Below are 27218 nucleotides of genomic sequence, written 5' to 3'. Positions count from 1 at the left end.
ATACTTGAATTACCAGAACAAGGACATTCTGATACAGCAAGACTTAGATTTTCTTTGTCAGACTGCTGTTAATGTAGTATAATGTTATATGGACTTTAAAGTGTAGTTGTTCTTAGTTGCCATCTCATTCTATTTAATACATATATAATGAATGACCTCTTTCTGGCTTTACTGTTAGGGAAGCAGTCAACCATCTGCCCTCTCCAAATTAAACACTAGAAGGCAGAAAAAGGTAGTATGGTCGCTAATCCAAACTGTAGTTGAGGAAACTGTATTTTGAATTGGTCTAGTTTGCCAGCATCTGTATAAAGGGAAACAGGAATAATCCTTGCTCTCCTGTAGTGGTTACTAAAGGGTCATTCCTGCCTTGTGTTTCAGCAAGTTTAGGCAAACTGGACCATTATTGGGAGATCTGCTTTTACATATAGAGTGCATTTTTTAATAGCTGTTTGAAATGTAAACCCAGTTTTACTCCTTGGACTTTCTATCAGTGCTCACACAGGCTGAGTGTATGTTAAATCAGAATAAGAAAGAAAAGGACTAAACAAACTGGCAGCAGTGCCAAAGACTATCTTAATGAGGTGAAGTTTAACATCAGTCTGAAACTAACAAATAGGACCAAGCTATGCTTGAAATGTCATAGCCATAGAATGGATAATCTGTCCTATAGGTCAAGCTGAAAACCTTGTTGAGGAGATCCTGCAGGCCCCAGCTGTACATACAGACGTCACGCATTTCTGTTCAAGTTCCCAATTCACATCTCCAGTTCCAAAGCAAATTCTTGGTGGTGGTGCAGTCAAAACTAAATTGACTTGGCTTTGCTGTTGCTTTTGAGATGCTGCCTCTTCCTAGCTTTGTGGTAGAACTGTGTGTGGTTGTTACCATCAGATCGTGCCAGCATTTTCATTTTCCTCACTAAGGTGTTGGAGGAATGAGTGAGGAGTACATTTTTTTAAAGCGAGTACAGTTTTCAGAGGACCCTCACCATGAGAGTGATGAGGCACTGGCACAGGTTGCCCAGGGAAGCTGTGAATGCCCCATCCCTGGAGGTGTTCAAGGCCAGGTTGGATGAGGCCTTGGGCAGCCTGATCCAGTGGGACGTGTCCCTGCCCATGGCAGGAGGTTGGAACTGGATGATCTTTACGGTTGCTTCCAACCAAAACTATTCTACAATTCTATTATTAGAGAGCCCTACCCTTCGTCTACTCAAGCTTAAGCCTTCCTAGGGTTGCGTGCCTACCGCAGCTTGTGTTCACGGCACCGTTCCTCTTGTGCCTTTGGTCTTGGAGAATCCACCCACGCGACGAGCGCTATACCTCCCCGCTACACCCCAGGTCGTTGCAGGCGCCATTCAAACGGACCCCGCTCCCGACAGCCCCTGCGCCGCCCCTTATTGGCCCAGCGCTGGGCAGCGGAGCCTCCCATTGGCCTGTCGCGCTCTGGGCCCCGCCCCTCATTGGCGCTGCGGGCCTTGCGGCGGGGGGGGGGGCACGGGCTCACCCGCCGGCCCCGCGGCGGCCATGGCGCTGGTGCTGGATCTCCTCAGGCGGGTGCTGGAGTACTTCGGCTGGGAGCCCTACCAGGTGAGACCTGGGGCCAGGGGGCGAGGGGCGGAGCGCTGGGATGCCGCGGGGTTCCCGGGCCGCGCCTCGAATGCTGCGTTCAGTTGGGGGCCCTCGCTGCGAGGACACTGAGGCTCTGGAGCGTTTCGGGAGAAGAGTGATGGAGCTGGTGAAGGGGCTGGAGAAAAAGTGTTATGAGAAGCAGCTGAGCGAGCTGGGGTTGTTTAGCCTGGAGAAGAGAAGGCTGAGGGAAGATCTTATTGTTCTCTACAGCTACCGGAAAGAAGGTTGTGGAGAGGAGGGAGCTGGCCTCTTCTCCCAAGTGACAGAGGACAGGACAAGGGGGAATGGCCTCAAGCTGCGCCAGGGGCGTTCAGGCTGGACATCATGAAAAGTTTTTTCACAAAAGATCATCGGGCACTGGCAGAAGCTGCCCAGGGAGGGGATTGGGTCACCATCCCTGGAGGTATTTAAAAGATAGGTAGATGAAGTGCTCACTGTTATGATTTAGTGGCAGATATGTACGGTTGGAGTCTGTGATCTCCAAGTTCTTTTCTAACCAAGCGATTCTATGATAAGTAGGATATGGAACTGTTGGAATGGGTTCAGAGGAGGGCTACAAAGATGATCAGAGGGCTGGAGGACCTCCCATACCAGCACTGGCTGAGAGAGTTGGGCTTGTTCAGCGTGGAGAAGAGAAGGCTCTGAGGAGATCTTATAGCGACCTTCCAGTGTCTAAGGGGCCTGCAAGAAAGCTGGGGAGGGACTGTTTACAGAAACTTGTAGCGATAGGACAAGGGGCAATGGGTATAAACTGAAGAAGGGCAGGTTTAGACTAGGTGTAAGGAAGAACTTCTTCACCATGAGAGTGGTGGAACAGGTTGCTCAGAAAAGTTGCGGATGCCCTATCCGTGGAAGTGTTCAAGGCCAGGTTGGATGAGACTTTGGGCAGCCTGATCTAGTGGAATGTGGCCCTGCCCATGGGAGGGGGGTTGGAACTGGCTAATCTTTAAGGTCCCTTCCAGCCCGAACTATTCTGTGATTCTGTGATGCAGTTGTTCAAGTGGTTCTTGGAACAGGGAAAGCGATCCATAATTCCAGTTGTTAATGGTTTGCTGTTTTAAATGAAAAACTTCATAATTGTTCCCAAGCAGCAGTTATTGGTGTGTCCTTAGAGACCTGGGAAGGGCATCCTGTTGGAAACAGAACCGGTCAGCGGCTGCAGCGTTAGGGTTTGATGTGAGAGCATGGGCTCATGTGCAGGTCTTTGCCAGGGGGTCCCGCGATTTGCCACAGCTGTTGTCACTGGGTCTTTGGAAATGCCCCATTCATTGGTGTGAAACTATTGAGGTATCTCTAGGACTCATACTTTGAGGCATCCTGGTTATTTTCGGTTTTTATTGTCAGGAGTTCTTGGGTTTTTTTGACAGGACATATTTTTGGAAACTCGCATGTTGAGTAGCAGCATCAGTCGTACAGTCAGAACATGCGTTCCTTCAGCAATCCTATCCAGAAGACATTTCCAGCAGTTATATGCAGTCGTAAGGAAGTATCAAGTCAAGGTACATTAAATATGTTCACTTTTTCACTTTTTTTTCCCCAAAAAACTTATATAGATCCATATGGTTGCTCAAACATGCACTTTTCTTTTGTTAGTGTTTCAGAATATTACTAGCTACATGGCATATATGCTGCATTGCTCAGTGACGTTTGTGCCACTCTAAAATATACTGGGTACAAGCTGTATCCTAGCAATGTTTTGGAAACAGCCTGTGCAGACCTCTTTAGACTCTCAGCTTGGGAAGAGTACTGGGAGGTTTGGTTAAACTAACTCTTATATTTAATTGCATATAACATTAAATTATTTACTAACTTTGATTGTAAGAAGAGAGGGCTTTGAACTTGCTTCGGAGATTAAAAGATATTCTGATTTTTAGGTTGTATCTGTTTGCCAAAAAAAGAAATATGGATCTTCCCGGAGTGTTGTCCGTAGACTTGGGACAATTCTTTCCATAGAGCCCTACCCAAGGCCTTACATTAAAGTAAGTGACTTCTTGTTATGCGTATGCTTCAACTAATTTCAAAGTTTTCTAGTTTCTTAATGTAAATTGCTTAAAGTGATAGCTTTTCTGTTCTTTTTAGCTTGTGTGTTCTTGTGTTGCATCCCTTATATTCACTGCTTAAAGCACTGTTTTAAAGTTCCTTTTGCTCAGGCAGAACTTATACTATGTCCTGAATGTGTTTTCTCTTCACATTGTTTGTTTTTTTTTTTTTTTGTTTTTAGCTTGTTGAAGACCCAGGTCCACTGGTTCAAGATAATGATGAACAAAGCATTGCTCCAGCTCCTTTAGGTCCATCACTTGCTGATGTTCTATGGGTAGCAAATGACGAGGAACAAACATCTACTAGACTTAGGTAAGCAAAAGTAGAATACGTGCATAAAAGGAGTACTAAAACATCTTCTCTCCTTTGTGGTGTGTGATTTTGTTCTTTTTCTTCCCCCCTCCCCCCCCTTTTTTTTTCCTTTTTCCTAGCTCTTTCAGGGTTCCTGGTAAACCAGCTCTGGAAGCTTTTTGGGTTTTTAGAGTGGCAGTTTGTGTTTACATGGAAATTCTTACTATATAGAGTATTCTTATCTGAAAGGTTTCTGAAATTGATTCCCCTCTTTTCTCTGCCTAATTGCATATTGGATGCATTACTAGTATTTTAATTTGTTATCACTCACAAAATACCTTGGGAGAGGGAGTCTAAGGGAAACTTGAGTATTGCAACATACAATAAGATTATTCTTATCTTTATCATTTTAGTTTACAAGTGTTTTGAGAAACGTTATAGAAGGGAGAACAAAAAAGAATATTTAAGTGTTTCCTTTTGACGCCAATTACTACCATGTTATGTATGTAAATCTTGATGGTTGCTTTAATGGAAAGTAAAACATAATTGCTTTAATTAAATGCATAATTTAAAAAATTTACTTTGAATATATTTTTTACTATTCTTTCTAGCTTTTACAGACTGGTAAAGGAAAATATTTTTACAGCTATGAAGTATTACATGTACTGTGAAATGAGAAGTTATCCAGGAATATATAGACACAAATACTATTAAATTTTTTTTTATTTTTTTCCCTTTCTCCCCACTACAGAAGAAATAGGAAGTTGGCTTTTACAGATCCTCTGAAGGATCCGTTCAAAATCAGAGGATAAGTCAGCCAGAACTAAGTTTAAAATTTGGACACTTGTCTCCTATTACATCTGTATTGGGCAACATAATTCTACTTCATATTGGCATGTGTTTATCTGTTCCTTGTGCTGCTTGTTGATAACAAAACTACAAGAGACTGATGTAATAATGTACTTTTTATTAGAGAAGTGTTTTTTTTTCATCTTGTAATTCCTGGGATGTTACTATTGAATTATGGAAGGGCTTTTTGCAGCAGCTGTAAAATACTGGAAGAGTTAGAAAATTGTTAAAAGGAACTACGGTCTGTTTTGTCTTGTTTGTGCTGTTCTGTAATCAGTCTGGTTCACAGATCCGTGGAAGTTCATTCTTTTGTTGTTTTCATTCTTCCTTTCTCCTCCTCTCCTGGCTCTGTGGGATGTTTATCAAGAACAAGTATTGTAATTGATATCTTTTTCTTCTGAGGAGCAGGAGTTTTTGGCAAGTGAGAAGGCAGTGCTGCCGGTCTGATTTGAAGTTAGGATGATTAATAAAAGGGAAAAGGTCTGGTTTTGTTTTAGTCAGAACTTAGTGCATCTTGAGTAAATAAAGTAAATTTAATTCTTTTGTTTCATAATGGAATTCTGGTAGTTTGACTTTACGCTCATTCTGTATTTTAAGGTTATTTCTACAGGCACAGATGTGAAACAATTTATAAAATTAAAGCTGGAGACTTCTAGTACAATTTTCTAATGCAACCTGTGTACATATGTTGCTTGCAGATGAGATTCTTGTTCTGCAAGTGTGTATTAAAATTCATATTATTTTTCCAGTATATTTTCTGAAAGATTGGAACTTCTTTGCTGCTTGCAATGTTCATCTTGCAAGGTTTGATAGATAACTAAAATGTAGGAACCCTAATTAAGAGGTCATTATTATTTGTCTCTCCCCACCTTTTATATCTGCCCTTTCAGGTAGGGAGGAAGAAGCAACACCTTTATAATGTCAGTGTAATAGTAACTGAATAATAATAACTCAATCTTATGTTATGACCTTATGGTGTATAATCTATCACAGAGTAAATTATCTGACTATATTTATGTCTTTTCAAGGACATTGTACCGGAGCAGTGGGATACTTAAAATATTTTTACGGTTCTGAGTAGTTAAATGTTTAAAGTTTTCTTTAGTAGTTTCCAATGTCATATCTTGCTGAATGACGAAAACTTGCTTGAACAGACAGTGAGTAAGTTTTGAGACTTCCATTGCTGACTGAGCCTTTTGAAACTGTCTTTTTTTGCTTTCTAGGGCTGAATTATGTAGCAAAGAAACAAGTAAAGTTTATCATGACCTACGTCCATCTATAGATGTAGTACAAAGTGTTCCAACAAGCAGTACACAAAAAAGCAGCCTGGTTGAGCAAGCAGCACTCCAGAAAATTTCTGCCCTTGAAGATGAGCTAACCTTTCTTCGTGGCCAGATTGCTGCGATTGTTTCAACGCAGACACTGGGAAGCATTCTGCCACGTAAGACTTTCTGGTTTGCAGCAAACCAGTTTTGCTTTTTGCTCACGGCTTGCCATTTCTTATATTGCTATAGAACACCTCTCATTTCTCTAACTGAGGTTACACCAACAAAATTTAGAGACTATAATATTTTGATTTTCTTTACAGCATTTGGTATCTTCCTTCTCCCCTCTTTTCATGGCCTGTTTGCCAGTTTTGAATGCAGTTGATCCAAACTGATCTTCATACTCGTTTCTGTTTGTGAAGTAGCTTAGCAACAACGCTATTCATAGACTACCAATTACTGCTTTAAAAAGTTAGACTATTAAGTATCACTTTTGGGTTTTCTACTTTTCTGACAGATTATCAAAACAATGGGTTAAAAAATGTATTCTGAGGAAGTTGGGTTCAGAATTTAACAAAAAGAAATGCTGCAAATTTGCTGTAGAGTTCCTGTTCACAGCTTGCCATGTCTAAGCCACTAGAATATCGAAGACTGAAGTTTATATCAGAGAACAACTATCTTGTGACTTCATTTTTTATAAAACGCCCTCTGCCCGCTGGCCAAGAAAAGAGAATTTTAAAGTCTTGATTGTCTTAGTTGCACTGTGATTGCTGAAACGTTTGAAGTGGTGTGCGTTGTGCCAAGTGAACTTAAACAGTTCAGGCATCTCTGTGCTGTATTTAAGTTGTTAGTTCTCCTTTTCTCTTCTCCATTATACTCAGTATTGTAGTCTGTTTTATGTATTTTGTAGTTATCTTTGTATTTGCTTCGTGTGGGATATTGTAACATTCTGACCACTGAGAACAAACTATGTAGTAGCAGGCTGCTCTGCTGTGGCAGTGCTGCTTTGCTAATTTACCTAGTGCTTAGAGTCAAGACAGAAATGGAAGAAATCGGGGCAGTACAACACACTTTGTATCTGTTATGTCATGTGTTCTGAGACTGCGGCTTTGAAATAAAAAGTGTTCTTTGTTTTAAATAGAATTTTTCTGTGGATGTGCAAGGTGTATAAGAAAGAGCTTCAAGAAGGCTGTCTTATCTTGACTTAAAACAGAGTCATTCTAGGTGTTGCTTAGTATTGTTAATTGTGAAGGTGCACTAACTAAAAAGATGACTATTTTTCTTTTGTAACTGTTTCCAGAAGGCTTTAAAACATTCAACACTCCAGATGGATTTTACTCAGTGCCAGCCATGACTTCTACGCCATTGTCTGTCTCTCACAATCACTTTGCAATTCCCTCGCCTCCTCCACTTCCTTCTGGTGTACCATCTGGTGTTGATGCTAGCAATTCAACAGTTGAACTTATAAAACAACGTCGCTCTGCCAGAAGCAGTGGTTCAACTATAGCTGATAGTGCTGATCACCAGAGTACAAAAACCGTTCCCAGTATGATGGATGTTTTGAAAGACCTAAACAAAGTTCGGTTGCGAGCTGTTGAGAGGTAGGTTGGGTTGAATGTGTCTCTGAGTAATCCAAGACTATGTAAGCATTGCAGCACTTTTTAAGTTTTCACCATTTTGAAAAATCATTTAATGAGCAGCTGCTGCTGACAAACTTAAATTGATACCTTTTAAGTTCACAGCTTGGAATGAAAGATACTTGTGACGTGGCTTTTAGATGCATTTAAAACATGCTGAATATCAGAGTATTTAACTAGCCTCCTGCTTTAGTATACAAATCTCAGGGTAAAGTGGAGAGGTGGGTGTGTTGTTACCTGGAGAGCGCCTGCAAAGTTGCCTACTGTAACAGGAAATTGATCTGAAGTAGTAAACTCTTTAGATTCACTGTGAAAGGATAAATCCTTGTGGAAACATTGGTAAACTACTGTCAACATACCCCAAGTATTCTGGTCCTAGCTTTGAAGTGTTAAGGAAAATACAAGCTGCATCTTTTATTGACAATGTTGCATTAATTTGCATTTCAGTAGTGCAGCTGGATTATAAATGGTTTTAGTGGCCTGCTGTTTTGACGCTAAGCACAGCGGACATTACAAAAATGCAATACTTTTTTGGGTCAGTGTTGCTCTGCTGTGCAAAGTGTAATAGAGGTCTTTTCTGAACGTCTTGAGTTGAAAAAGTATATAAGTACAACTGAGTCTATAATAATGATTTAGGGCTCTTAATGCAGTAAGAATGTCATTTACCAAAACTTACTGCATTCTTCTTTCAGCGTTTTCTTAACTGTGGGCTTTATCCCTGAAAATAACTAGCAACAAGTTTTGGGCAAGTTATCTAAAGCATATCCTTACCCTTTTAATGACATTTTCACAGTAAATAAAGCAAATATGAAGAGCACTTAGGTAAACCTGTGTATTCCCTTATATATGTTCTTTTTCCATATAATTCCATGTACAGCAAATGAAGAAAGTGAAGTGTTCAGATTTATAGTTTTAGCAACCATCGTGTTGAGCAGGAGTATAATTAGTAGGAAGTAGCAAGTATGTGTCCAAAATGTTTCCTGGATTTAGGCATCTGAATGTAGAACTTTAATGAATAATGAGTTTAAATTGTTGGAGGGATTAGTGATGATCAAGACTGCTGTACTCTTCTAGGCAGTGGTCTGATGGTAGTTTAGTATGTGCACTGTAAAGACAAGACCTCTGTTCTCAGAAGTTGAGAGCCTGAAGATCTAGGTTTCCTACCACCTGAGCACCAGGTTACACATTGGGCAAAGTGCTTTAACAGCTTGATTTTCGTAGGAAGTCCTTTCAGGTTTAGTGTTAAATGACACTGACTGTAACTGCCAGGCTTTGACCTCAGTGCTGTCAAATAGGTACAATTCATTGGCCTGGAGATAACACTTCTGCCTGTGAAGTGCTAGTATATTGACGTTTTTTTTTGTTTTTTCCAAGTACCTCATTGGTTAGGAAGCCTTTCTCATGATTTATTTTCTTGGGCTAGTCACTGATTTCCATGTTTGTATTAGGTTTTGGGATGCAGGTACTACTTTGATCTTGCATCTCTGCTATCTTTTGATTTTGAATTTGATAAGAACAGTTTTTCTAAATTGGACTGTAAACTCTACTTTTTGCCTATAAAATATTCCTATTTCGATGCTCAGGTGCTTGTTTGGAGGGAAAAATCCTGTCTCTGAAGCTTTTGTACCAAATGTAATGATAATTTTTTTTTGTGATGAAACTTGAGTATGTGTGGTTTATAAATGGGACTTTATCATACCCTGGCTGTGTATTTGATTTAAACAAAGTGTTTTCTCTTTCAGTATAGTTGCTCTGAGGAATTTTTTAAGTTGTCTTTCTTGTGAGATCATAGAAAGGCATACTGTTGTGAATTAAAAATTAATGCAGTTTAGATCAAATTATGTTCACAATTGTTAGGAAATTTGTTAGTGAGAGATTCCTACCAACTTAATGTGACTTATAAATGGGACTTTCTATGAAAGCTGCACATTTTTACTTTTTTCCATCTCATTATTTATTTGCAATACTTCGGTTCTTTGTGTTGATTTACTGCCATTTTTCTTTGTGAAAAAGCATCAAGTTGTATTTTCAAGCTAAGAAACTGGCTGATGAATTATTGGGTGTGCTTGTGTTAGTCCTGTTTGAATTGATGTAAAGTAACACTAGCGGCATTGTTAGTTTAATCAGGGATTTAAAGGATAGGATGTATACAGAAGTTGTGTCCCTAGATTTTGGATCGCTCGGTACAAGATTAAGGGCCGGAAATTTTCTTCTAATTTTCTTTTTTTTTTTTTTTTTTTTTTTAATTAGGTCACCTGGTGGTACTCCTCTTTCTAGACCCAGAAACAGGCCAAATTCAGATTGGGATCCAGTTGCTCTACTAACTCATGCACTAAAGCAAAAATTTGCACATAGAAATTATGAAGATGATGATTCCTTGGACAAGGAAAATCGATCTTTTGATAGTTCCCCATTTTCTAGTCCAGAGATCCCACTGGTATGTTTTTACATGGGAATGTGTTTTTATATGCCTTAAATGACTGTTGTTTTCATGGATGGTTGCAGGGTTTTTTCAAGTCTACAACTTCTCTACAATGTTTTAAGCTATCAGTGCAGGTAGTTGCTTTTTTCAAGTATAATCAAGGCAGAAAAATCTCAAAGATTAATTTTTTGGGTGATTTAGACTGATAAATACGCTTCTAGATGTCCCAAGAGGAAAACTTAAGAGATTGACTTTAAAAATTGAGGTCATAGTTGACTGAACTTAGGACTTCTGCTTGATGGTAACTGGCAGGTACCTGTGCATAGCAACTGTGTGTCTGGTTAGTAATACGTTAGTATTACTTCTTGACTAATTTTACAAATAATGATACTAGGAAGGTACCGGGAGGTCTAACACGTGCTATCTATTCAGAAATTTAAATTAAAACATTGGCTGAAATATTTTAATTTGAGGTATTATCATTTCCACACAGTTTGCGTTTTTATCTGGAACGAGGTGTGATTCTGAATGCTCTTGCAAAGCACATGAAAAATGCAGGTTTTAGTGAGCAAGAAAAGTGTGGTAGACAGAGCACTGGACTAAGGTAATTCTGGTTTCTGTAGAGCAGCCTTGAGCTTATGCAGTCCAATGGTATCGGTTATTTGTTAGAGACTTCCACAAACCTCAGAACTTCTTAGGTGAGATGAATAGAAATAGGTGGCAGTAATTCAGTAATTTAAATCTCTCTGCTTAGCGATTCAGTCTTAAGAGTGACATAAATACTTAGACTGTGGCTTTTTTTGTCAGCCTAGTGGAAGGAAATAATAGTCCTAAATATGTGGAAATCCAGACATTCTTTGAAGACTGTTGTTTATATGCGTGGCTAGCTGCTTGGCTTAAAAACTCAAGGAAAACTAAGGTGTGTATTTGTATTTCCAGATATTCAGCTGCCACAAGGATTTTGCAAACCAAATGTAGCATCTAATTTACACACTGTAGTGAGTCAACAGCTGTGGTGCAGTCCTAATAAATTTCCCTGCTGACATTTTCTTTTCCCAAAGGAAAAATTAGAAACTTGTTAAAATGAGCCAGGCTTCTATTTACATGCTGCAGAGCATTGCATTGCATGGCATAGCAGTCATACCTGATTCTAGATACAAAAATCAAAGTTATTCCATGATCTAGATTTTGTTCCAGGATCCAACAACTGAATTTTGAAGTCTTGGAAGAGAGACTTCTTGAGACCAACATGTTCAGGGGTAAATATGGAGAGATGGGCTTTTTCTGGTTAAAGCAAAGTAATCTCATGAACTTGTAATCAAGCCTTTAATTGTTTACCCTTGAGTGTTTTGAGGAATAAATGTACTTTAAACACTTGCACAGGCTTACTATTTTCTTCTTTCTACATTAAGAGAAGTACAGCTCTTCCAAACTGTCTTTATTGTAAAATTTGTCTTTATTCTCATTCAGTTGTCTTGGGTATAATTTTAATTCCATCCCTGCTCCACAGGTTGGACGTTGCAGTCTGAAGCCAAATGTGAAATCTAGCATTGTAAGAAGCGATGAAGTTAAACAGGCATCAACATGGAAAGCGAGAGCTCAGATTTAACTGACGGAGATTTTTGAGGAGACTTCATAGTGTGTATGAGTGGAGAGTCCACTCTAAAACACTTCCAGAACATCTCTCCTATGCTGTTGAAATTTGGGTTGTAGGGTTTGTAAAATTGCTTCTTCCTTCTTGGTTTCCCAGCAGCTGAACTTGTGAATATGATGCATGCAACAACAAAAAAAAAAGGTTTTTATTGCTATGGAGCAGTGTGTTTGAAATATGGGAAATGCAGGAAATAAGTGTGTGTGAAAGAAAAAGAATTGGTGGGCAGCTGAGGTGTGCAGTCAGTTTACGCTCTGTTATTTACACTGAAGTGCAAACTTTGTTAGTGTGTTACATATAACTGTATTTAAATAATGGTAGCTAGTACTGTTTTGTTATGGTATAGTTGCCTGAGTTTTCTTTTCAGGTTGCTCATGCAACTTCTTACCATGTGCAAACAGTATTCTGACTTATTTTGGGTAAGTAGATAAACTTTTGTGTTTGTGAAAATCTGTTGCACTGAAGGTAAACTGCAGGTTGTCTGTTAAATGCCCGTAATATGGAGGAGTTGCATACTGAGATAAAAACCTGGTAGCGCACAGTCTGAATTCCATATGTAAATAACATTAAGTCCCTCCTTGGCTTCTCCATACAAAGTCTGTTTTGTTCACAAGAGTTTATAAAATAAAATTTGCTTTCTCATAGATATGTGTGGTAGTGGCATTTTGTGTTGCAGACTAATTTTTTTGTCTTATGAACTGACCATAATTAAGCTTGCATTTTTCCTGCTAGAGTACTTGGAGTTCCTTAATTACAAATTCATTACAATCAACTGCTTACAGTAGCTGCCTTCACGTACTCTTTTGTCTAATTATCCTGATGTATAAAACCAAATCTTGTCAATTACTGTGGGCTGTCTTCTATTTCCCTGCCTGTGTACACAGTAGAGTGGCAGCTGCATTCTGTCTTACTGCTGAATTTGTAAGAAATTACTTTGCAAATCCTATACTTCTGTTTTAATTTTAAAAGTTATCTTTTGACTAAAACTGGTACTTCAGTGGCTTGCTGATCTGTGCTTCTAAAATTATACCTTCTAGATGTTTTCCTTTACCAACTCAGTAATTACTGCATTTTATCACATTCTGCCATTCCTCTTAGTCTGTAACAGTTTGACCTGCCATTTCTTTCCGCTTTCAAAATACATGCACGTTTGCTGTATTCTCTGCCTAAACTTGGCAACTGCTATGAAATCACGGAATGATAGGGGTTGGAAGAGACCTCTGGAGATAAATCTAATCCTCCTGCTAAAGCAGGTTCTCTAGAGCAGGTTGCACAGGAATGCATCTGGTTGGGTTTTTAGTATCTCCAGAGAAGGAGACTCCACAGCCCCTCTGGACAGCCTGTTCCAGTGCTCTGTCACTCTTGCAGTAAAGACACTTTTCTTCATGTGCAGGTGGAACTTCATGTGTTCCAGTTTGTGCCTGTTGCCCATTGTGCTGTGGAAGAGAATTCTCCCAAAGATGTTTTTAGTACCCCAAACCAAGGGTCTAATGTCAGACTTCAGAAGCATCTGTAAATTTTAGTGAGCTATGTGACCCTTCAGGTTATTGGGTGCAGTCTCTGATTTTTGTGTCGGTCTGATGTGAGTTGTGTGGTAGTGCAGTTTGTACAGTTATCCACTTTCTTAGAGCAAAGAAGTCAGGAGCCTTGGGATTTATTTATTTTTTTCCAGCTGTGTACTGTCTACACATGCTATGAGAACAGATGATTTGTTTTATGTAGTTCCAGATGTAAATTAGATTAGGCATTGAGCCCTGCTATACTTTAAGAAGTCTTTGGGTGGCATGTGATAACATCTCAGAGTTTACTGTGAAACTGCAAAATTTAGACCGAGGTTAGCATCTATTGCAGAGGTTTTTCTCCGTTTCAGAACTAGTGGAAACATGACTGTTATTTTATTTTCTTCGACCCAAACAACTTGGAAGCAACTTCAAGTTCTCTGTGGCTGCCCATGCCCTCCTCAAATCCATGCCCTCCTCAAATCCATGCCCTCCTCAAGTCCATGCCCTCCTCAAGTCCATGCCCTCCTCAAGTCCATGCCCTCCTCAAGTCCATGCCCTCCTCATCTACAAATAACCTTGCTTACATAAGGTCCCTGACTGAATTGCTTGGTGGCAATGCAACTCCTGGAGAAGAGGTGGCAGTATGTGGGAGGAGGAAGGAGATTCTGGAACATAAGCACTATATTGGTCTGCTGGAACAATCTTGTGAAATGCTGTGCCTCCTTATTCTTGTCACTGGAGAAGTCTGGAAAGTTTATTCTGCTACTCCTGGTAAGTTTTTGGGCAGGATGTCTTTCTTCATGTTGCTGGGGAGGTCTCGAATGAAAATTGCTTTTGTTTTTGTTTTCCACTAGAGAGGCTAAGAGGTATAGTATGTCAATCTTTTCAACTGGTAAAATTGAAACAAGAATAAATGTTTCAAATGTTTTGACTAAACAAGGCCAGAAGGAAAAATGCAGTTGTTTAAAAGCACTAGGAGATTCTAAGAAATTTGAGTATTCAGTCAGTGAGCTTTCCCGTCACAGGGAGAGTAATAAATACAGTTACCTAAACTGTCAAAATACTGCTATTTGACAGACTCCTATAATGCACAAGCCCTGTCCAGATTCTCACTACTTGCGAGAGACAATGTATAATCAATCTGTCATCTCTCTACGTGTAGGTACAGAGTTTGGGGGGAAAGGCACAGCAGAGAATACGGAACAGTATTCCTTGCCTTCAGTTTATTCCTCTTTTCAGGAATTAATTACTGTTCTGTTCTCTTGCAAAAGCCTCATTGACAAAAGGATCCTGCTAACCAAGTCAGCCTTTGAGTTACTGATCAGATTTGGGGAAAGAAAGTCCTGCAGGCAAGACTTTAGAAGCAACTGGTGTCACGATGTTAGTAGGGCCTGCAGCCAGATTTCGTTTCTGCTTTATCTGAAATCTGCTTGCCAGCGATTCTAGGTCCGGGAGACATTTGTGATCCTGATTCCTGTACCGGATTTTGAGAACAGATCCCCACATGATCTACCAATACACTTTTTTATAGTGGCATTGATCTCAGCTATGTCTCTGTTACCTTACAGGTTTGTCTGAATAATCTGCATTAATTGTGTATGATACTGTAGTGCATTGTTCTTGCATGTCTGAGATTTGAAGAGCCTGCAGATTCTATTCCAATGCTTAACACGCTGCTGTGACTTGACTGAAAGACACTTTAAAAAAAAAAAAACAAACACAAACGAAGCCTTCTCTAAGTTTTCCAGTGGTTAAAATTGGCAGTATTGGCACGCTGTACTGAGAGAAACAGTTGGAAGTTGACATTCATATTGCCCTTAGTCAATGGCATGATTTGACTTAATAACTTTCAGTTGTTTAAAGGTAACGAGTCCTTATTACATTTGTAAGTGAGAAAATGCAGCTTTTTTTTTTTTTCCTGGACAGCATTGTCCTCAATATTAATATGCTTTTTTATTTTCTTTCTTGGGCATGTATATTCGTCATACTGTACATGTGTGGCATTGAGAATATACTGCTATGTAAAAGACCTGTCTTAAGCATAGTTTCACTGGTATTTGTGAAGAATAACGTGGCAATTCTTTTATTTGTTTGTTTAGACATTAAGATTATATAGCCCTATTTCTTATATAAATACATTGTGTTGATGAGAACATGCATTTATTATTAACTTATTTTAAAATCAGAATAAGTTAGCCAAGACACAGAAAAGAACTGATGTAAGAAGCAGTTCCTTTAGGAATTTGATGTGGCTTTGTAGGCTTGCTGCTTCTCATAAAGTTTTAATGACAGTTAGAATTCGAAAATTGACAATGACCAAACCTGTAAAACCAACCAGGTTTGTACATGTATCTAAATATTGTATCTTGCTTTATATTCTTTTATTTTTTTAGTACCAGAGCCTGCCATCTGACAAATTTCTGTTCATGTGTCAGCCTACAAGCCATTCTTGTCCCTTTCGTCTTGTTTGGGAGAATTATTGGAAGATACAGAAAATGATTCTTGAAACTGCTTTGAAGTGTAAGTCTAGGCATTAAATAAGAAAGTCTTTCAAAGTACCTGTAAAGCAAACTTTCATAATTGACTTTGTAGAGTCGAAATGGTAGTGGAAAGATTTACAAGGCAGTTGATAGCTATCAGGACACTACGTCCTCCTAAAATACTTTCTTTTTTGACTTTCTTTGTGTTTTTAAAGTACTGAGCTGATTTCTGTCTCTGGAGATGTTTTGAAAGGACATACTATGTTTTTTCATTTTGCATCATATACTTCCATTAATTTTGCCTTGCAAAACTGTTTTGGAAGTCTTTGTGTATAAAAATCTACAGAAGGTAGGTATGCAAGTTTTATTTGGTTATATCTTTACAGTCTTTATGTAATTTAGTATAACTAAATAGTGAAGCTATTGTAGTGTTTCTTCAACAAATGTACTCTTCTTTTTCCTTTCTTGCCTTACTGCTTGCATGCTGCATCATATATTTTGTACTATATATGTATTGCAGTTCTGTTCCATTCAGTTATTTCATCAGCCTCTCTTATTTCAATATTTATTCCTGCGTTGGCATAGTCAAGATCTCTTAGTTGCTATCTCCTGCAAGATTTTCTCTTTTCAAGGTGTAGTGAATATTAAGGGAGAATGTTAATCCTCAGGGGATAAAAGAATTAGGTTCATTCATTGTAAAATGGTTTGGTCAGAAAGGACTGTGACGATCATCCAGTTCCAACTCCCCTGCCATGGGCAGGGATGCCTTCCACTGGATCAGTTGCTGAAAGCCTCATCCAGCCTGGCCTTGAAAACTTCCAGGAATGGGGCATCCATGCCTTCCCTGGGCAGCCTAGTCCAGTGCCTCACCATCCTCACAGTAAAAAATTTCTTCCTAATGTCTAATCTAAATCTGTCCTCTTTCAGCCTAAAATTGTTATCCCTCATCCTATCCCTGTGCTGTCTGATAAAGATGCCCATCTCAGCTTTCCTTTCAGCCCCCTCTAAGGACTGGAAAGCTGCTGTAAGGTCTCCCCAGAGCCTTCCTTTCTCTAAGCTAAAGAAGCCGAACTCACTCAGCCTGTCCTGATATAAGAGGTGCTCCAGCTCCTCTGATCATCTTTGTGGCCCTCCTTCTGGACTCACTCTTGACATGTCCATGTCTTTCCTGTGCTGAGGATTCCAGAATTGGACGCAGCACTCCAGAATCACCTCCCTTGATCTGCTGGTCACACTTTGTTTCATGCAACTCAGGATGCGGTTGGCATAGTGTGCATTTGTGGCTCGTGTTCAGCTTCTCATCAACCAACACTCTGAAGTTCTCAGGGCTACTTTCAATCCATTCTCTGCCTTTAATTGTGCTTGGAATTACCCTGACCAAGGGGCAGGACCTTTCACTTGGCCTTGTTGAACCTCATGAGGTTTGCACAGACCAACATCTCAAGCCTGTCAAGGTCCCTTTGGATGACATCCCTTCCCTTCATCGTGTCTGCCACACCGTGCAACTTAGTGTCATTGGCAGGTTTGCTGAAGTTGCCCTCAATCCCACTGTCTGTGTCTCCAACAAAGATGTTAAACAATACCTGTCCCAATACCAACCCCTGCAGAATGCTACTTGTCATTGGTCTTCACTTGGACATTGAGCCATCGATCACAACTCTTTGAGAGTGACCAGCCAGTCAATTCCTTATCTACCAAGTGGTCCATCAAATCCATGTCTTATCAGTTTACAGGCAGGGATGTTATACAGGACAGTGTCAAAGTCTTTGCACAAATCCAGATAGGTAATGTTGGTTACCCATCCCTTATCCATCAGTGCTGTAGCCCCATCATAGAAGGCCACCAAATTAAGCAGGCATGATTTGCCCTTAGTGAAGCCATGTTGGCTGTCACTAGTCACCTCCTTAGTTTTCATATGCCTCGGCAGATTTTCCAGGAGGATCTGCTTCATGATCTTTCTGGGCACAGCGGTGAGACTGACCAGCCTGTAGTTCCCTGGGTCTTCTTTTTTTCCCTTTTTAAAAAATGGGGCCTGTATTTCCCCTTTTCCAGTCAGTTGGAACTTCACTGAACTGCCACGACTTCTCAAAGATGATGGAAAGTGGCTTATCAACTTAATCTGAGTCCTCTCAGGACCTGTGGATACATCTCATCAGGTCCCATGGACTTGTGCACCTTCAGTTCCTTAGATTGTATCGCACATGATCTCCTACAGTGAGTGGTTCTTTGTTCTCTCAGTCTCTGACTTTGCCTTCTGTGACTTAGGTGGTGTGGCTCGAGACCTTGCCAGTGAAGAATTAGGCAAAAAAGTCATTGGCTACCTCAACCTTCTCCATATCTTTGGTAACCAGGTCTCCCATCTCCTCCTGGAGAGTGGGCCTCCTGGCCCACTTTCTCTCTAGTCTTCCTCTTATCATCGACACCCCTATAAAAGCTTCTCTTGTTATCCTTGACGTCCTCGGCCAGGTTTAATTCTGTCTGGGCCTTAGCTTTCCTAACTTGATCTCTGGCTGCCTGGACAGATTTTCTGTGTTCCTCCCAGGCTACCTGCCCTTGCTTCCACCCTCTGCAGGCTTCCCTTTTGAGTTTAAGTTTGTTCAGGAGCCTCTTCTTCTTCATCCATGCCGCCTTCCTGGCAATAATGCCTGACTTCCTCTTTGTTGGGGTGCATTGCTCCTGAGCTTGGATGATGCAATCTTTGAATACTAACCAGCTTTCTTGGGCCCCTCTCCCCTTTAGGGCTTTATCCCGTGGTACTCTACCAAGGAGACCCCTGAAGAGGCCCAAGTCTGCTCTCCTGAAATCCAGGGTAGTGAGCTTGCTGCATGCTCTCCTCACTCTCCTAAGGATCTTGAACTCAACCATTTCATGGCCGAGGCTGCCCTTAAGCTTCACATTCCCCCCAGCCCTTCCTTGTTGGTTGAGAACAAGGTCCAGTTTAGCATGTCTCCTTGTTGGCTCCTCTGTCGCAATGAGAAGGAAGTTATCATGAAAACACTCCAGTACCCTCCTGGATTGCTTATGCCCTTCTATGTTGTCCATCCAACAGATACCAGGATCGTTGAAGTTGCTCATAAGGATAAGGGGTTGTGAACATGAAGCTGCTCCTATTTGTCTATGGAGGACCTCATCTGCTCACTTTTCTTATTACAAGAAAGCGCATTTGAACCATTTCCCCTGGCCTTGATTTACAAATGTAGCCCTGCCTCCAAGAAACTGGAAGCAGGTAAATTCCATAGTGGGTAGATATGGAATTGAGTACACTCAAAGAAGTGTACTTCAAATAGTCAATTTAATTTCAAAGATTTGGACGGGAAGCATGTAGCTTGACTAGAAGGGATAGGATACCTGTTGTAAATCACCAATGTATAAAAAGGGGCGTTGTAAATTATTTTTCAAAATACTTTGTTGAAGTAGGAAGCTGAAGTTATAAACAGTATAGCAAAAAAGGACAAGAATTAGATAGTAAGCATAGAAGGGATTTTGTAAGAGAAGGAAGAATCTTACAAAGTTATCAAAACTAATGCATGTCTTGTGCGAAAAATAACTCAAGTTATGCAAAGAGAAAAAAAAGACGTGAATTAATGCTTGTGTCTGTATAAATAAATCCGCCCTTTTTCTTGCATCTTGACTGACAAATGTGTCAGAAAGGCACAATCTGGAAGGGTCTTTGACAAACTTTTTCCTTCCTTGCTGTTTCTAAATGCTTCAGTGATTTATAGCAATGCACATCATGCTCCATAATTACACCTTGAAATGTTTTGTTTAGGAGTCCAATGTCTAACTGCTGTGATAGTTTTAACAATATCTAAAATCATGTTGTGGGTAAAGGCTGAAGAAGACAGCTGTCTCTTAACCTGGGAAATACTTTGCCCATTACAGTGTTATTTGCCCAGATTACCTACAAATTCTTGTGCTTCAGAAGTATTTTTCTCTCTTAATACCAGTCACTGACAAATGATTGACAAGTGATTTTATCACAGTTTTCAATCTATTTTTTGTATATCTATTCTGTAAATAAATGTTTTGTCTATCCATCTCTGGGTGTGTTTCAATAAAATAGCTATGTTCTATAAGATAACTGATATTAACCCAAATATCTGTATTATTTAATTAATGCTAGGACACATCAAAATGAAGTCAAGTAGAAATAAATTCTCTTGGCCTTTGTTTAACAGAACTAGAAAGAAATCACTGAAAATCTCTTAATCGTGAATATGAATCCTAATTCGATCAGATGTATTCAGAAGCACCTACGTATGTATGTGAACTTGCCAGCCTAGCAAAAAAATGAAGATCCTAAAACCTTCTGTGTTGCTAAAGGGATCTTTTTCTTTAAATTCAAACGCCATGTTTTGTACTAGGAGATTGAAGTAGTAGTTTATTCTGTGATATCATAACTTTGTTCTGTCTAGCTCTAATTTACCTATTTAGTCAAGACGCATCTCTGATTGTGCTAGGTGTTAGTTTCTGTGGTATTCTTTATTTAAAGAATTAGTTCTAATAACTAATTATAATAACCAGAAGGCCCTTCTTTTCATATTCATTAATTTTCCCAATAGTCCTCTCGGTGGAGCCTCTCCTTCTGCAATGGGAATTTGATTTTGATTTTTTTTTTCATGTTGAAAGGAAAACAATGTGGTGCTTTTGTTCCAGCTATGTTTCTAGTCCTCTCTACATGTTAATTTCTGTTTATGCTTTCATTCAGGCTACTTGGCTGGAAGGAGGCTTTAAAAGCGGATTGTTTCTGTATGTGAGCAGGAGTGTTCAGACTCTCATTTTGTTTGTTATTGGGCTGGAAATATTCATACCTTTTGCTTAAGACTCATTTAAGCATTTAATTTCAACAGGTCACAGAACTGAAAGCAGGAGTCTAAATTCCCTCTTTAGGTAACAGAAAAGTGGCAGCACAATGTGTAGGGGTGGAGTTGGCACTGGTTGCGGTAAACCTCTAATCAGCAAAAGGTATCTTAGAATAAAATATATTTGAAAAATTTGAGTAATTGATGTAAATAGTTGGTACATTCTGCACATGAACTGCATGTATTTAACCGCCAGAGAGCAGTGTTACACCAGATCTATGTTACAATAAGTTTAATTCAGGTTTGTCAGTAATAGGTCAAACAGCAAAGTTTTAATCCCTTTATATTTTTATCTATTTAGAAGTGCTCACTAAATTGTAGAATTGTGTTTCTAACTTACTTGTGTTATGGTGCACTATATTTATGTGTATTTGGATTAGTAAAAAGGTCAACACCGAGCTAGTTTATTCTCTTCACAAAATAAATTTACTGCTTCATTTTATGGAGAACAGACAGAAGATTTTGTGGTGAGTTAGAGAAGAGCTTCATCTGCCAGTAGTCTTTTTGTGAAGAAACGTTCTCTCATATCACACGTGAAATGGCTGTTGGAGAAAATTTCTGTTTGTGGTGCAATACACACATAACAAGCACTGCCATGGAATTGCAGGGATTAGTTTAAATAACTTTTAGATTATACAAGTGAAAATATGCTGCCACTTACTGATTAAAAGTCAAAGTGGCCATCAGGTATAGCAATTCACATTTCAGATGAAAGATTATACTCTACTCCTGTAAGCATACACATTCTATGATCATCACACGTAAACAATGAATTGAACAAGCTTAGAGGCATTCATAAAGCTGAGTAAGGGTATGCTTGCAGAACTGGGCAATGTCCAGCTTTCAGTAATGCTTCTGCATCCCTATCAGCTTCATTAGAGTTGCTAGAGTGGAATGAAAGTCTGAATTTAGCTACATATTTTTAAATAAGGAATATTTTAACTGTCCTATCACCTTGAACTGTGGAGAACTTGTTCATTTAAGATGTCAGTTCTTGCCATCTATGTTTCCTCTTAGTAGTCTGTGTTTTACTTAATGAGGAAAGTTAAGCTCACTTGATTGTTCCTGCTATTTTGTTTTACTTATTAGTTCTTACGCCATGACACAGCAGCTGTGTATGCTGGGAAGCCGTTGCCACTGAACAGCAGTTACTGGTATAAGGTAGGAGTAGGAAGAAATTAAAAGTAAGCTTAGTTTTATGTCTTTGTACGTTACTGTCCCCTTATAGTTTACAGCCTGTGAATATTTGTCTTATTTTTTTGATAGTGAGAGCTGTAGGATTCTGCGTTTAAAGTTCTGAAATAGCAGTATGGATCAGTGAGGCTGTGCTTGTGTATTCTACTGAGTGAGGGGTTTTTGTCCTTTAGAATACCGCCTTTTTCTATGTGTGTATATGTATTCTGTTGTTCCTTAATTTTATCTAGATGGTATTTAGTCTTTATGCTTTTTCTAGTAGTGTATTGCTTGACTTTCATACCATATTTGACTGGCATCTGCTGGCTTGATAACCCAGGCTGGTTTTGTCATGCTTTTTCCTTGCTTATAGAGAGCTGTTTCTGAATAGAGATCAAGCTCTATGTTCATGTTTTTAAGTTAGGAGCTGCTTTACCAGCATTTACACTGGGAAAGTAATCTGAAATTCAGTAGTTTGTGGTAGTAAAAACAGCTAGTCTGAAGTTGTACTTTGATTTGACTAGAGTGAAATGTGGGATTTATGAAGAATCCCTGTTCCTTATCTGCCCATTTGACTACTCAAACATTTTTCATCTGGCTGCATTTTCCTTTGTCTTCTATTCCTCTCATATGCACTGTCTGCCTGTATATGAATTATGTTAAAGTTTTACTTGTTATGTTTCTGCAGGATCTTTTCTGAAATAACTACTTGTAAATCTTTAGCCCCTTTACTATTTCTTAGCAGTGGCATAATCTTCTCTTTGAGAGTATACTTTGTATTAAGTATTTCAGAACAATGAACAGGCTGCTAGTGAGACTGATCTCTACCAAATAACCAACTCTATAACCTTTGCCACTCATATCATAGTTTCGATGTTGAGTTAGAATTTTGAGGTCACAAATAAAAGAAAGAAATAGTAACATATGATAAGCTAAATAAACAGAATTTGGGAGATTGTTTCATTCTTTGTAAGCCATTGGTGCTGTTGCTAGGAGAAGAGCATGTTAACAGTTCTCTAAGCTGGTAGTTGCCTGGGGAAACCACAGAAACGTGTGTTATTTCTACACATCTGTACAAACTCATAGATTTTTTTCCTCCCTGTGCTTCCATTTCCCCCCCAGTAGATAACAATCACCAAAAAAAAGTATTTCTACTACGGTCATAGATTAGTGCAGTTTTATATTTTTAGTAATGAAATAAATGATAAAATTTGTGTGATTAAAACCAGAAATTACGTTGTGAGAAATAATTAGGATGAGAATGATGGCGCAAAGCTGTAATGATAATGCATTAGATCTTCAGAAAGAGAGTACATTCTAGTCCAGTCAGTTGGAAAACTATAAAGGGTTGCTACTGTACTCTCTTAGAAACAGCAAATCTGTTTGCAGTGACCTGATTTGTTGGTGAATGCATGAAGAGGGGGGAGAAAAAAAGGTACTAAAACCCACTTTCTCTGACAGAGAGTAATAGAACACTAACCAGTAGCAGGAAGTGAAAACTAGAATAATTTAAAACGAGAGTGCGTTTCTATGATGAGCATGACATCCACAGCGAGGAGTGGTGACTTTCCTTTATTTCTTCTCAGGAGCAGAACCCAAAGCTAGTTCTACGGTGAACGAACTATAGACCAACAAAAATGTCTATGGCTTCTGATATCTGGGTGATCAGAGTTTATTGCATGTAAAAGCCTGGGTCTCAGAAAGTTCACCTGATTCGTATCAAGAGATTTTTCTTAGCTGAATCACCTTTTGACAACGTGGCCTTCCTTCTCTCTCCTTTACATTATTTTCTGCAGAGAAATTTTGAAGTATATTTATTTTCTAATGTATTTATCATAGGTTGTCTTTAAAAAGAGATCAGCTCTCACTAAAGGTATTTTGTTTACAGTTCAGTAGTACTTTTAGTTTCTAAGAGGGAGGAGCCTGTGCTACTCTTGAGGGTGCAAACTCCTTGCTGGTACTCAGAGCTTTAAGAAGACTTCATACAGTCATGGATCTTGGTAAAATTTAAGTTTGTAGATGTGCTGTGCCAGCTGAAAAATGACATCTGCATTATTATATAAGATGTCGTGGAGAGCAATGTGACACCCACAGGTAAAATTTGAAGCTGTCAAGTAATTCAAGAGTTATGATGTAAGCTCTCCCTTTAAATTAATGACACTGAGGTGCCAGCAAGAGCAAACTGTGGTTGCATTGGTGATGGAGTAAACTGTTTCCTCAAAAAGTCCAGCAAAATGTACAGGGTTTTTTTAGGTACTTACAGGTGGTGCATTAACTTTTTCCACAAGATTGTAGAAGTTTAGCGACTGTGATATAAAGTAAATGCTGTGCTTTCACACCTAGTTGTCTACAGGATATGTGGTGGTTTCCTTGAGCTTTTGAAGTAGCATGAATCTGTTATTAAATTATTTCCATTGTGAAGATTTGTGTGTCCCCTGTGGGGTCCTGATCCATAACTAGAACGCTCCAAAGTGTAGCCACAGTGCAAATAAATAAGTTCCACCTTTATCTAGCATTTCATGTACAATGTAACTGTTGAGCTGTAATAACCAAAATTGCAGATAATTTTGTTGGTGGTTTATATTTCAAAGCCTGCAAACATATAGGCTTAAGTGGTAGAATTGTTCAGAATAAAATGAAGGCTGTTCAAAAGGTGAGGTTCTACTGTGATAGTTTTTAGGCAGATGGAGGATTTGGCAAAAGTCACCTGGATTCTAGACGTTTCCTACACTCATTTGTAAGCAAAAATTAATAGTAATATTTTTAACTATGAATCCTTAAAACTGGGAAACTGAAATGTATACAATGATGTATTAAAAAAACCCAACAGGTTTCACACTGTTGTAAAAAGTGCTTAAGTGTGACAGGAATTTAAGCCGACCTAAGCATCAGGAAGATACTTCTCCTGAAATCAAAAGGCCATTTTTTTTTTTCACAATACAGTTTTAACTATGCAGAACTCAGAAATGACCAAGGAAGGCAGAAAATAAAAAGAAGTAACTTTTGCTCTGCTTATTGTGCCCTTATATGAAAGTCCTTGCTTCCCCTTAACTCACTACCTTGCCAAATTGCAGCGACGCCTCTTAGGCCCCTCCAATGTCTAGGTGATAGCGAAGACTCTCAAGAATTTTATTTGCTGTGTTCTCCAAGTAAACTGCGAGCTTCTTGCTATGGCTCTCTTACATGACATAGCCTGCGGTCTCTGACCTTTCTTCCAGACAAAGTCAGAGCATCTCAGAGAACAAAGAATTCTCCTTCTCTTTTGGGATGAGAGGGAAGTCACTCTACTCTTTAAAAAAACATAATAAGTACCATCCTTTCCCAAAGCACATTTTGTTTTGTCTTGTTTGTGACTAGCTGGTGTCTTCAAGAAGCTGACTGTAATTAAGTGTGCATGGGGAGGGGCAAAAGATCTAGGAAGGTAAAAATGGGGGCTTGATAATCAGTGTTGGTCATCTCCAAATGGGGCTTTTGATAGAGTGAGCACAGAGGAATTGTGAGGATTGAGTGCAGAAGAAAATCGACTACATGGATTCTTATCCAATTTTCTTCACTTTAGTTCACTCATACCTTCATTTAATATGATTTGTCTGCATTGTTTGTAGCCACACTGAAGGGAAATGTAGGAAGTGTGTTTTCTATGTTAAAGATTTGTATACAACTTTATACAGTTAAAGCACACAATATGCCAACATAATTTAGCTGTTTTTAGTAGCTGAAATACCCATCCAACATCACAACTGACTTACTTAATTTATATTTCTTAGTTAGTTTAATGTTTGTCTTTACATAGGCAGAATTGCTGAGGAAGATTCCCCTTTAACGTGGGAGTCAGGGCAATTAGACTTCATAGGTATATGCACCTTAATTAGGCCTTCGTGCTGATAAAAGGTACTTCAAAGCCTGTAGGGCAAATGGCCACTCCTTAATATTTCTTGCAGTAATGGTAGAACAGGTGCTGTTTGTTTTTGGTACATTGAGTGGAAATGTGTTGTGCGTAGGTACCATAGAGGGCACTGGCTGTGTCCCAAAATACTTGTCATACATGTGGAACTTAATCCCAGCAAAACAGTACATTTTAAACAAAGTAATTCCATTTGTGATTTGATCTCCCAGTTGATGATACTAATATGTATATATTTCTTTTCCTTCTCCCTCTAAAGATTGAATTTAAATATATTTTTCCAATGCAAAAGATGAAAGATACAGAAGAGTGGTTTTGGTGACAATATTTGATTTTTCTTGTTCAATCTGTCTCTGAATCTATCATATGATTCAGTGCTTTCTATTTTATTTGGATTTTGATTGCCTGAAGTGATTAGCCCCAAATTTGTCTCCAGATCTTGTTAGGTCCTGTTATAGAAATGAGGCTGGGCATCAAATGCATGGTGTACCTGTTGCTCTGGATTTTTCTTTTTGGTAGCTATATTTCTTTCAGTCTTCTGAAAGAAAGTCTTCTCTCTAAAGAATATTACTATAACATTGTCTGACATTAAATTCATTGTTGTGATACTCAGTTTCTTGTATTTTTAGATCTACGTGGCCCTCCATGGACATCCAAGGTAGATTTTAGAAAGTGATGCTGCTATTAGCAAAATTAATTTGTCTTTGATGGAGCTGTTGCATGATGTTTAGTAACACTCTTCCTAAGATGCAAACTAGTCCAGAGTATAGTAAAATGGTCCATTGGTTTTAGTGGCAGAGCCAACTAAACCCTTTCTTTTCTATTCTGTGTTTAATTTCTGTCTGCCTGTTCCTAAATAGCTGTTTGAGACTGTACTGTGTGCAACATTGCTGAAAGATCAAGAGGTGTAGGAGTGGGAACACCATAAGACTTCCTTGTGCTAAACCCAGCGTATTTTGTAGCTATGCTCATGCTAGCTCAGAGAAGACTGGACTCTGTCGGATGTTAGAGAGGCCTTGACTTCCTCACTTTTAGGGAATAGGAGTGTCTGTCATTTAAGTAATTGTTTGTCGTGTGCATATTGTATTGCTGCTTTTCTTAATGAATGGTTATATTTCCCAGATTTCTCCACCTAAGCTTTAAACCACAGTGAAGTCTTTGGCCAGAACAAAAAAGCTTCCTTATTATTAATTTTTCTTTTGCTGTTCAGTTCAGTGATTCATTTCAACACGCTGGTCTACCTCATGAGGTAGTAGACAAGGAGGAAGAGCAGAATAAAGCTCCTTGATCCAAGAGGAAATAGTTAGAGACCTGCTAGGCAAACTAGATATTCATAAGTCTATGGGGCCGGATTCACCCAAGGGTATTAAGGGAGCTGGTGGAGGTACTTGTCCAACCTCTTTCCATCATCTTCCAGCAGTCCTGGCTGACTGAGGAAATTCCTTTGGACTTGAAGCTGGCAGATGTTACACCCATTTACAAGAAGGGCTAGAGAGAGGATCCAGGAAACTACAGGC

The 27218-nt window shown here is 39.1% G+C and overlaps 1 protein-coding gene across 2 annotated transcripts; it reads left to right on the top strand.

Annotated features, from left to right (window-relative positions):
* The first annotated feature begins 1381 nt into the window (after positions 1-1381).
* On the top strand, positions 1382-12651 carry MTFR2 (mitochondrial fission regulator 2). 2 transcript variants are annotated; one of them, XM_054061132.1, is made up of 8 exons: positions 1382-1583; positions 2993-3124; positions 3500-3604; positions 3847-3977; positions 6029-6246; positions 7374-7671; positions 9958-10144; positions 11640-12651. In XM_054061132.1, the coding sequence occupies exons 1-8, from the start codon at positions 1521-1523 to the stop codon at positions 11736-11738; spliced, it is 1233 nt and encodes a 410-aa protein (XP_053917107.1). In that variant the 5' UTR covers positions 1382-1520; the 3' UTR covers positions 11739-12651. The 2 variants fall into 2 exon arrangements, with proteins under 2 accessions (XP_053917107.1, XP_053917106.1); XM_054061131.1 differs by having other exon boundaries at positions 7371-7671; positions 11640-12637.
* The last annotated feature ends 14567 nt before the right edge of the window (positions 12652-27218 follow it).

This window comes from Cuculus canorus, chromosome 3 (assembly GCF_017976375.1).
Source record: "Cuculus canorus isolate bCucCan1 chromosome 3, bCucCan1.pri, whole genome shotgun sequence".
In the NCBI taxonomy this organism is placed as follows: Eukaryota; Metazoa; Chordata; class Aves; order Cuculiformes; family Cuculidae; genus Cuculus; species Cuculus canorus.
The sequence above is the reverse complement of the archived record's forward strand: the minus strand, read 5'-3'. Positions and strand labels throughout refer to the sequence as shown.

Excerpts from the sequence above, each read along its gene's own strand:
- MTFR2 (XM_054061131.1), top strand. The coding sequence starts at position 1,521 with ATGGCGCTGGTGCTGGATCTCCTCAGGCGGGTGCTGGAGTACTTCGGC. Across the intron at positions 3,605-3,846 it reads ACCCAAGGCCTTACATTAAA|CTTGTTGAAGACCCAGGTCC; the intron begins GTAAGTGACTTC and ends TTTTGTTTTTAG. Across the intron at positions 6,247-7,370 it reads ACTGGGAAGCATTCTGCCAC|AAGGCTTTAAAACATTCAAC; the intron begins GTAAGACTTTCT and ends AACTGTTTCCAG.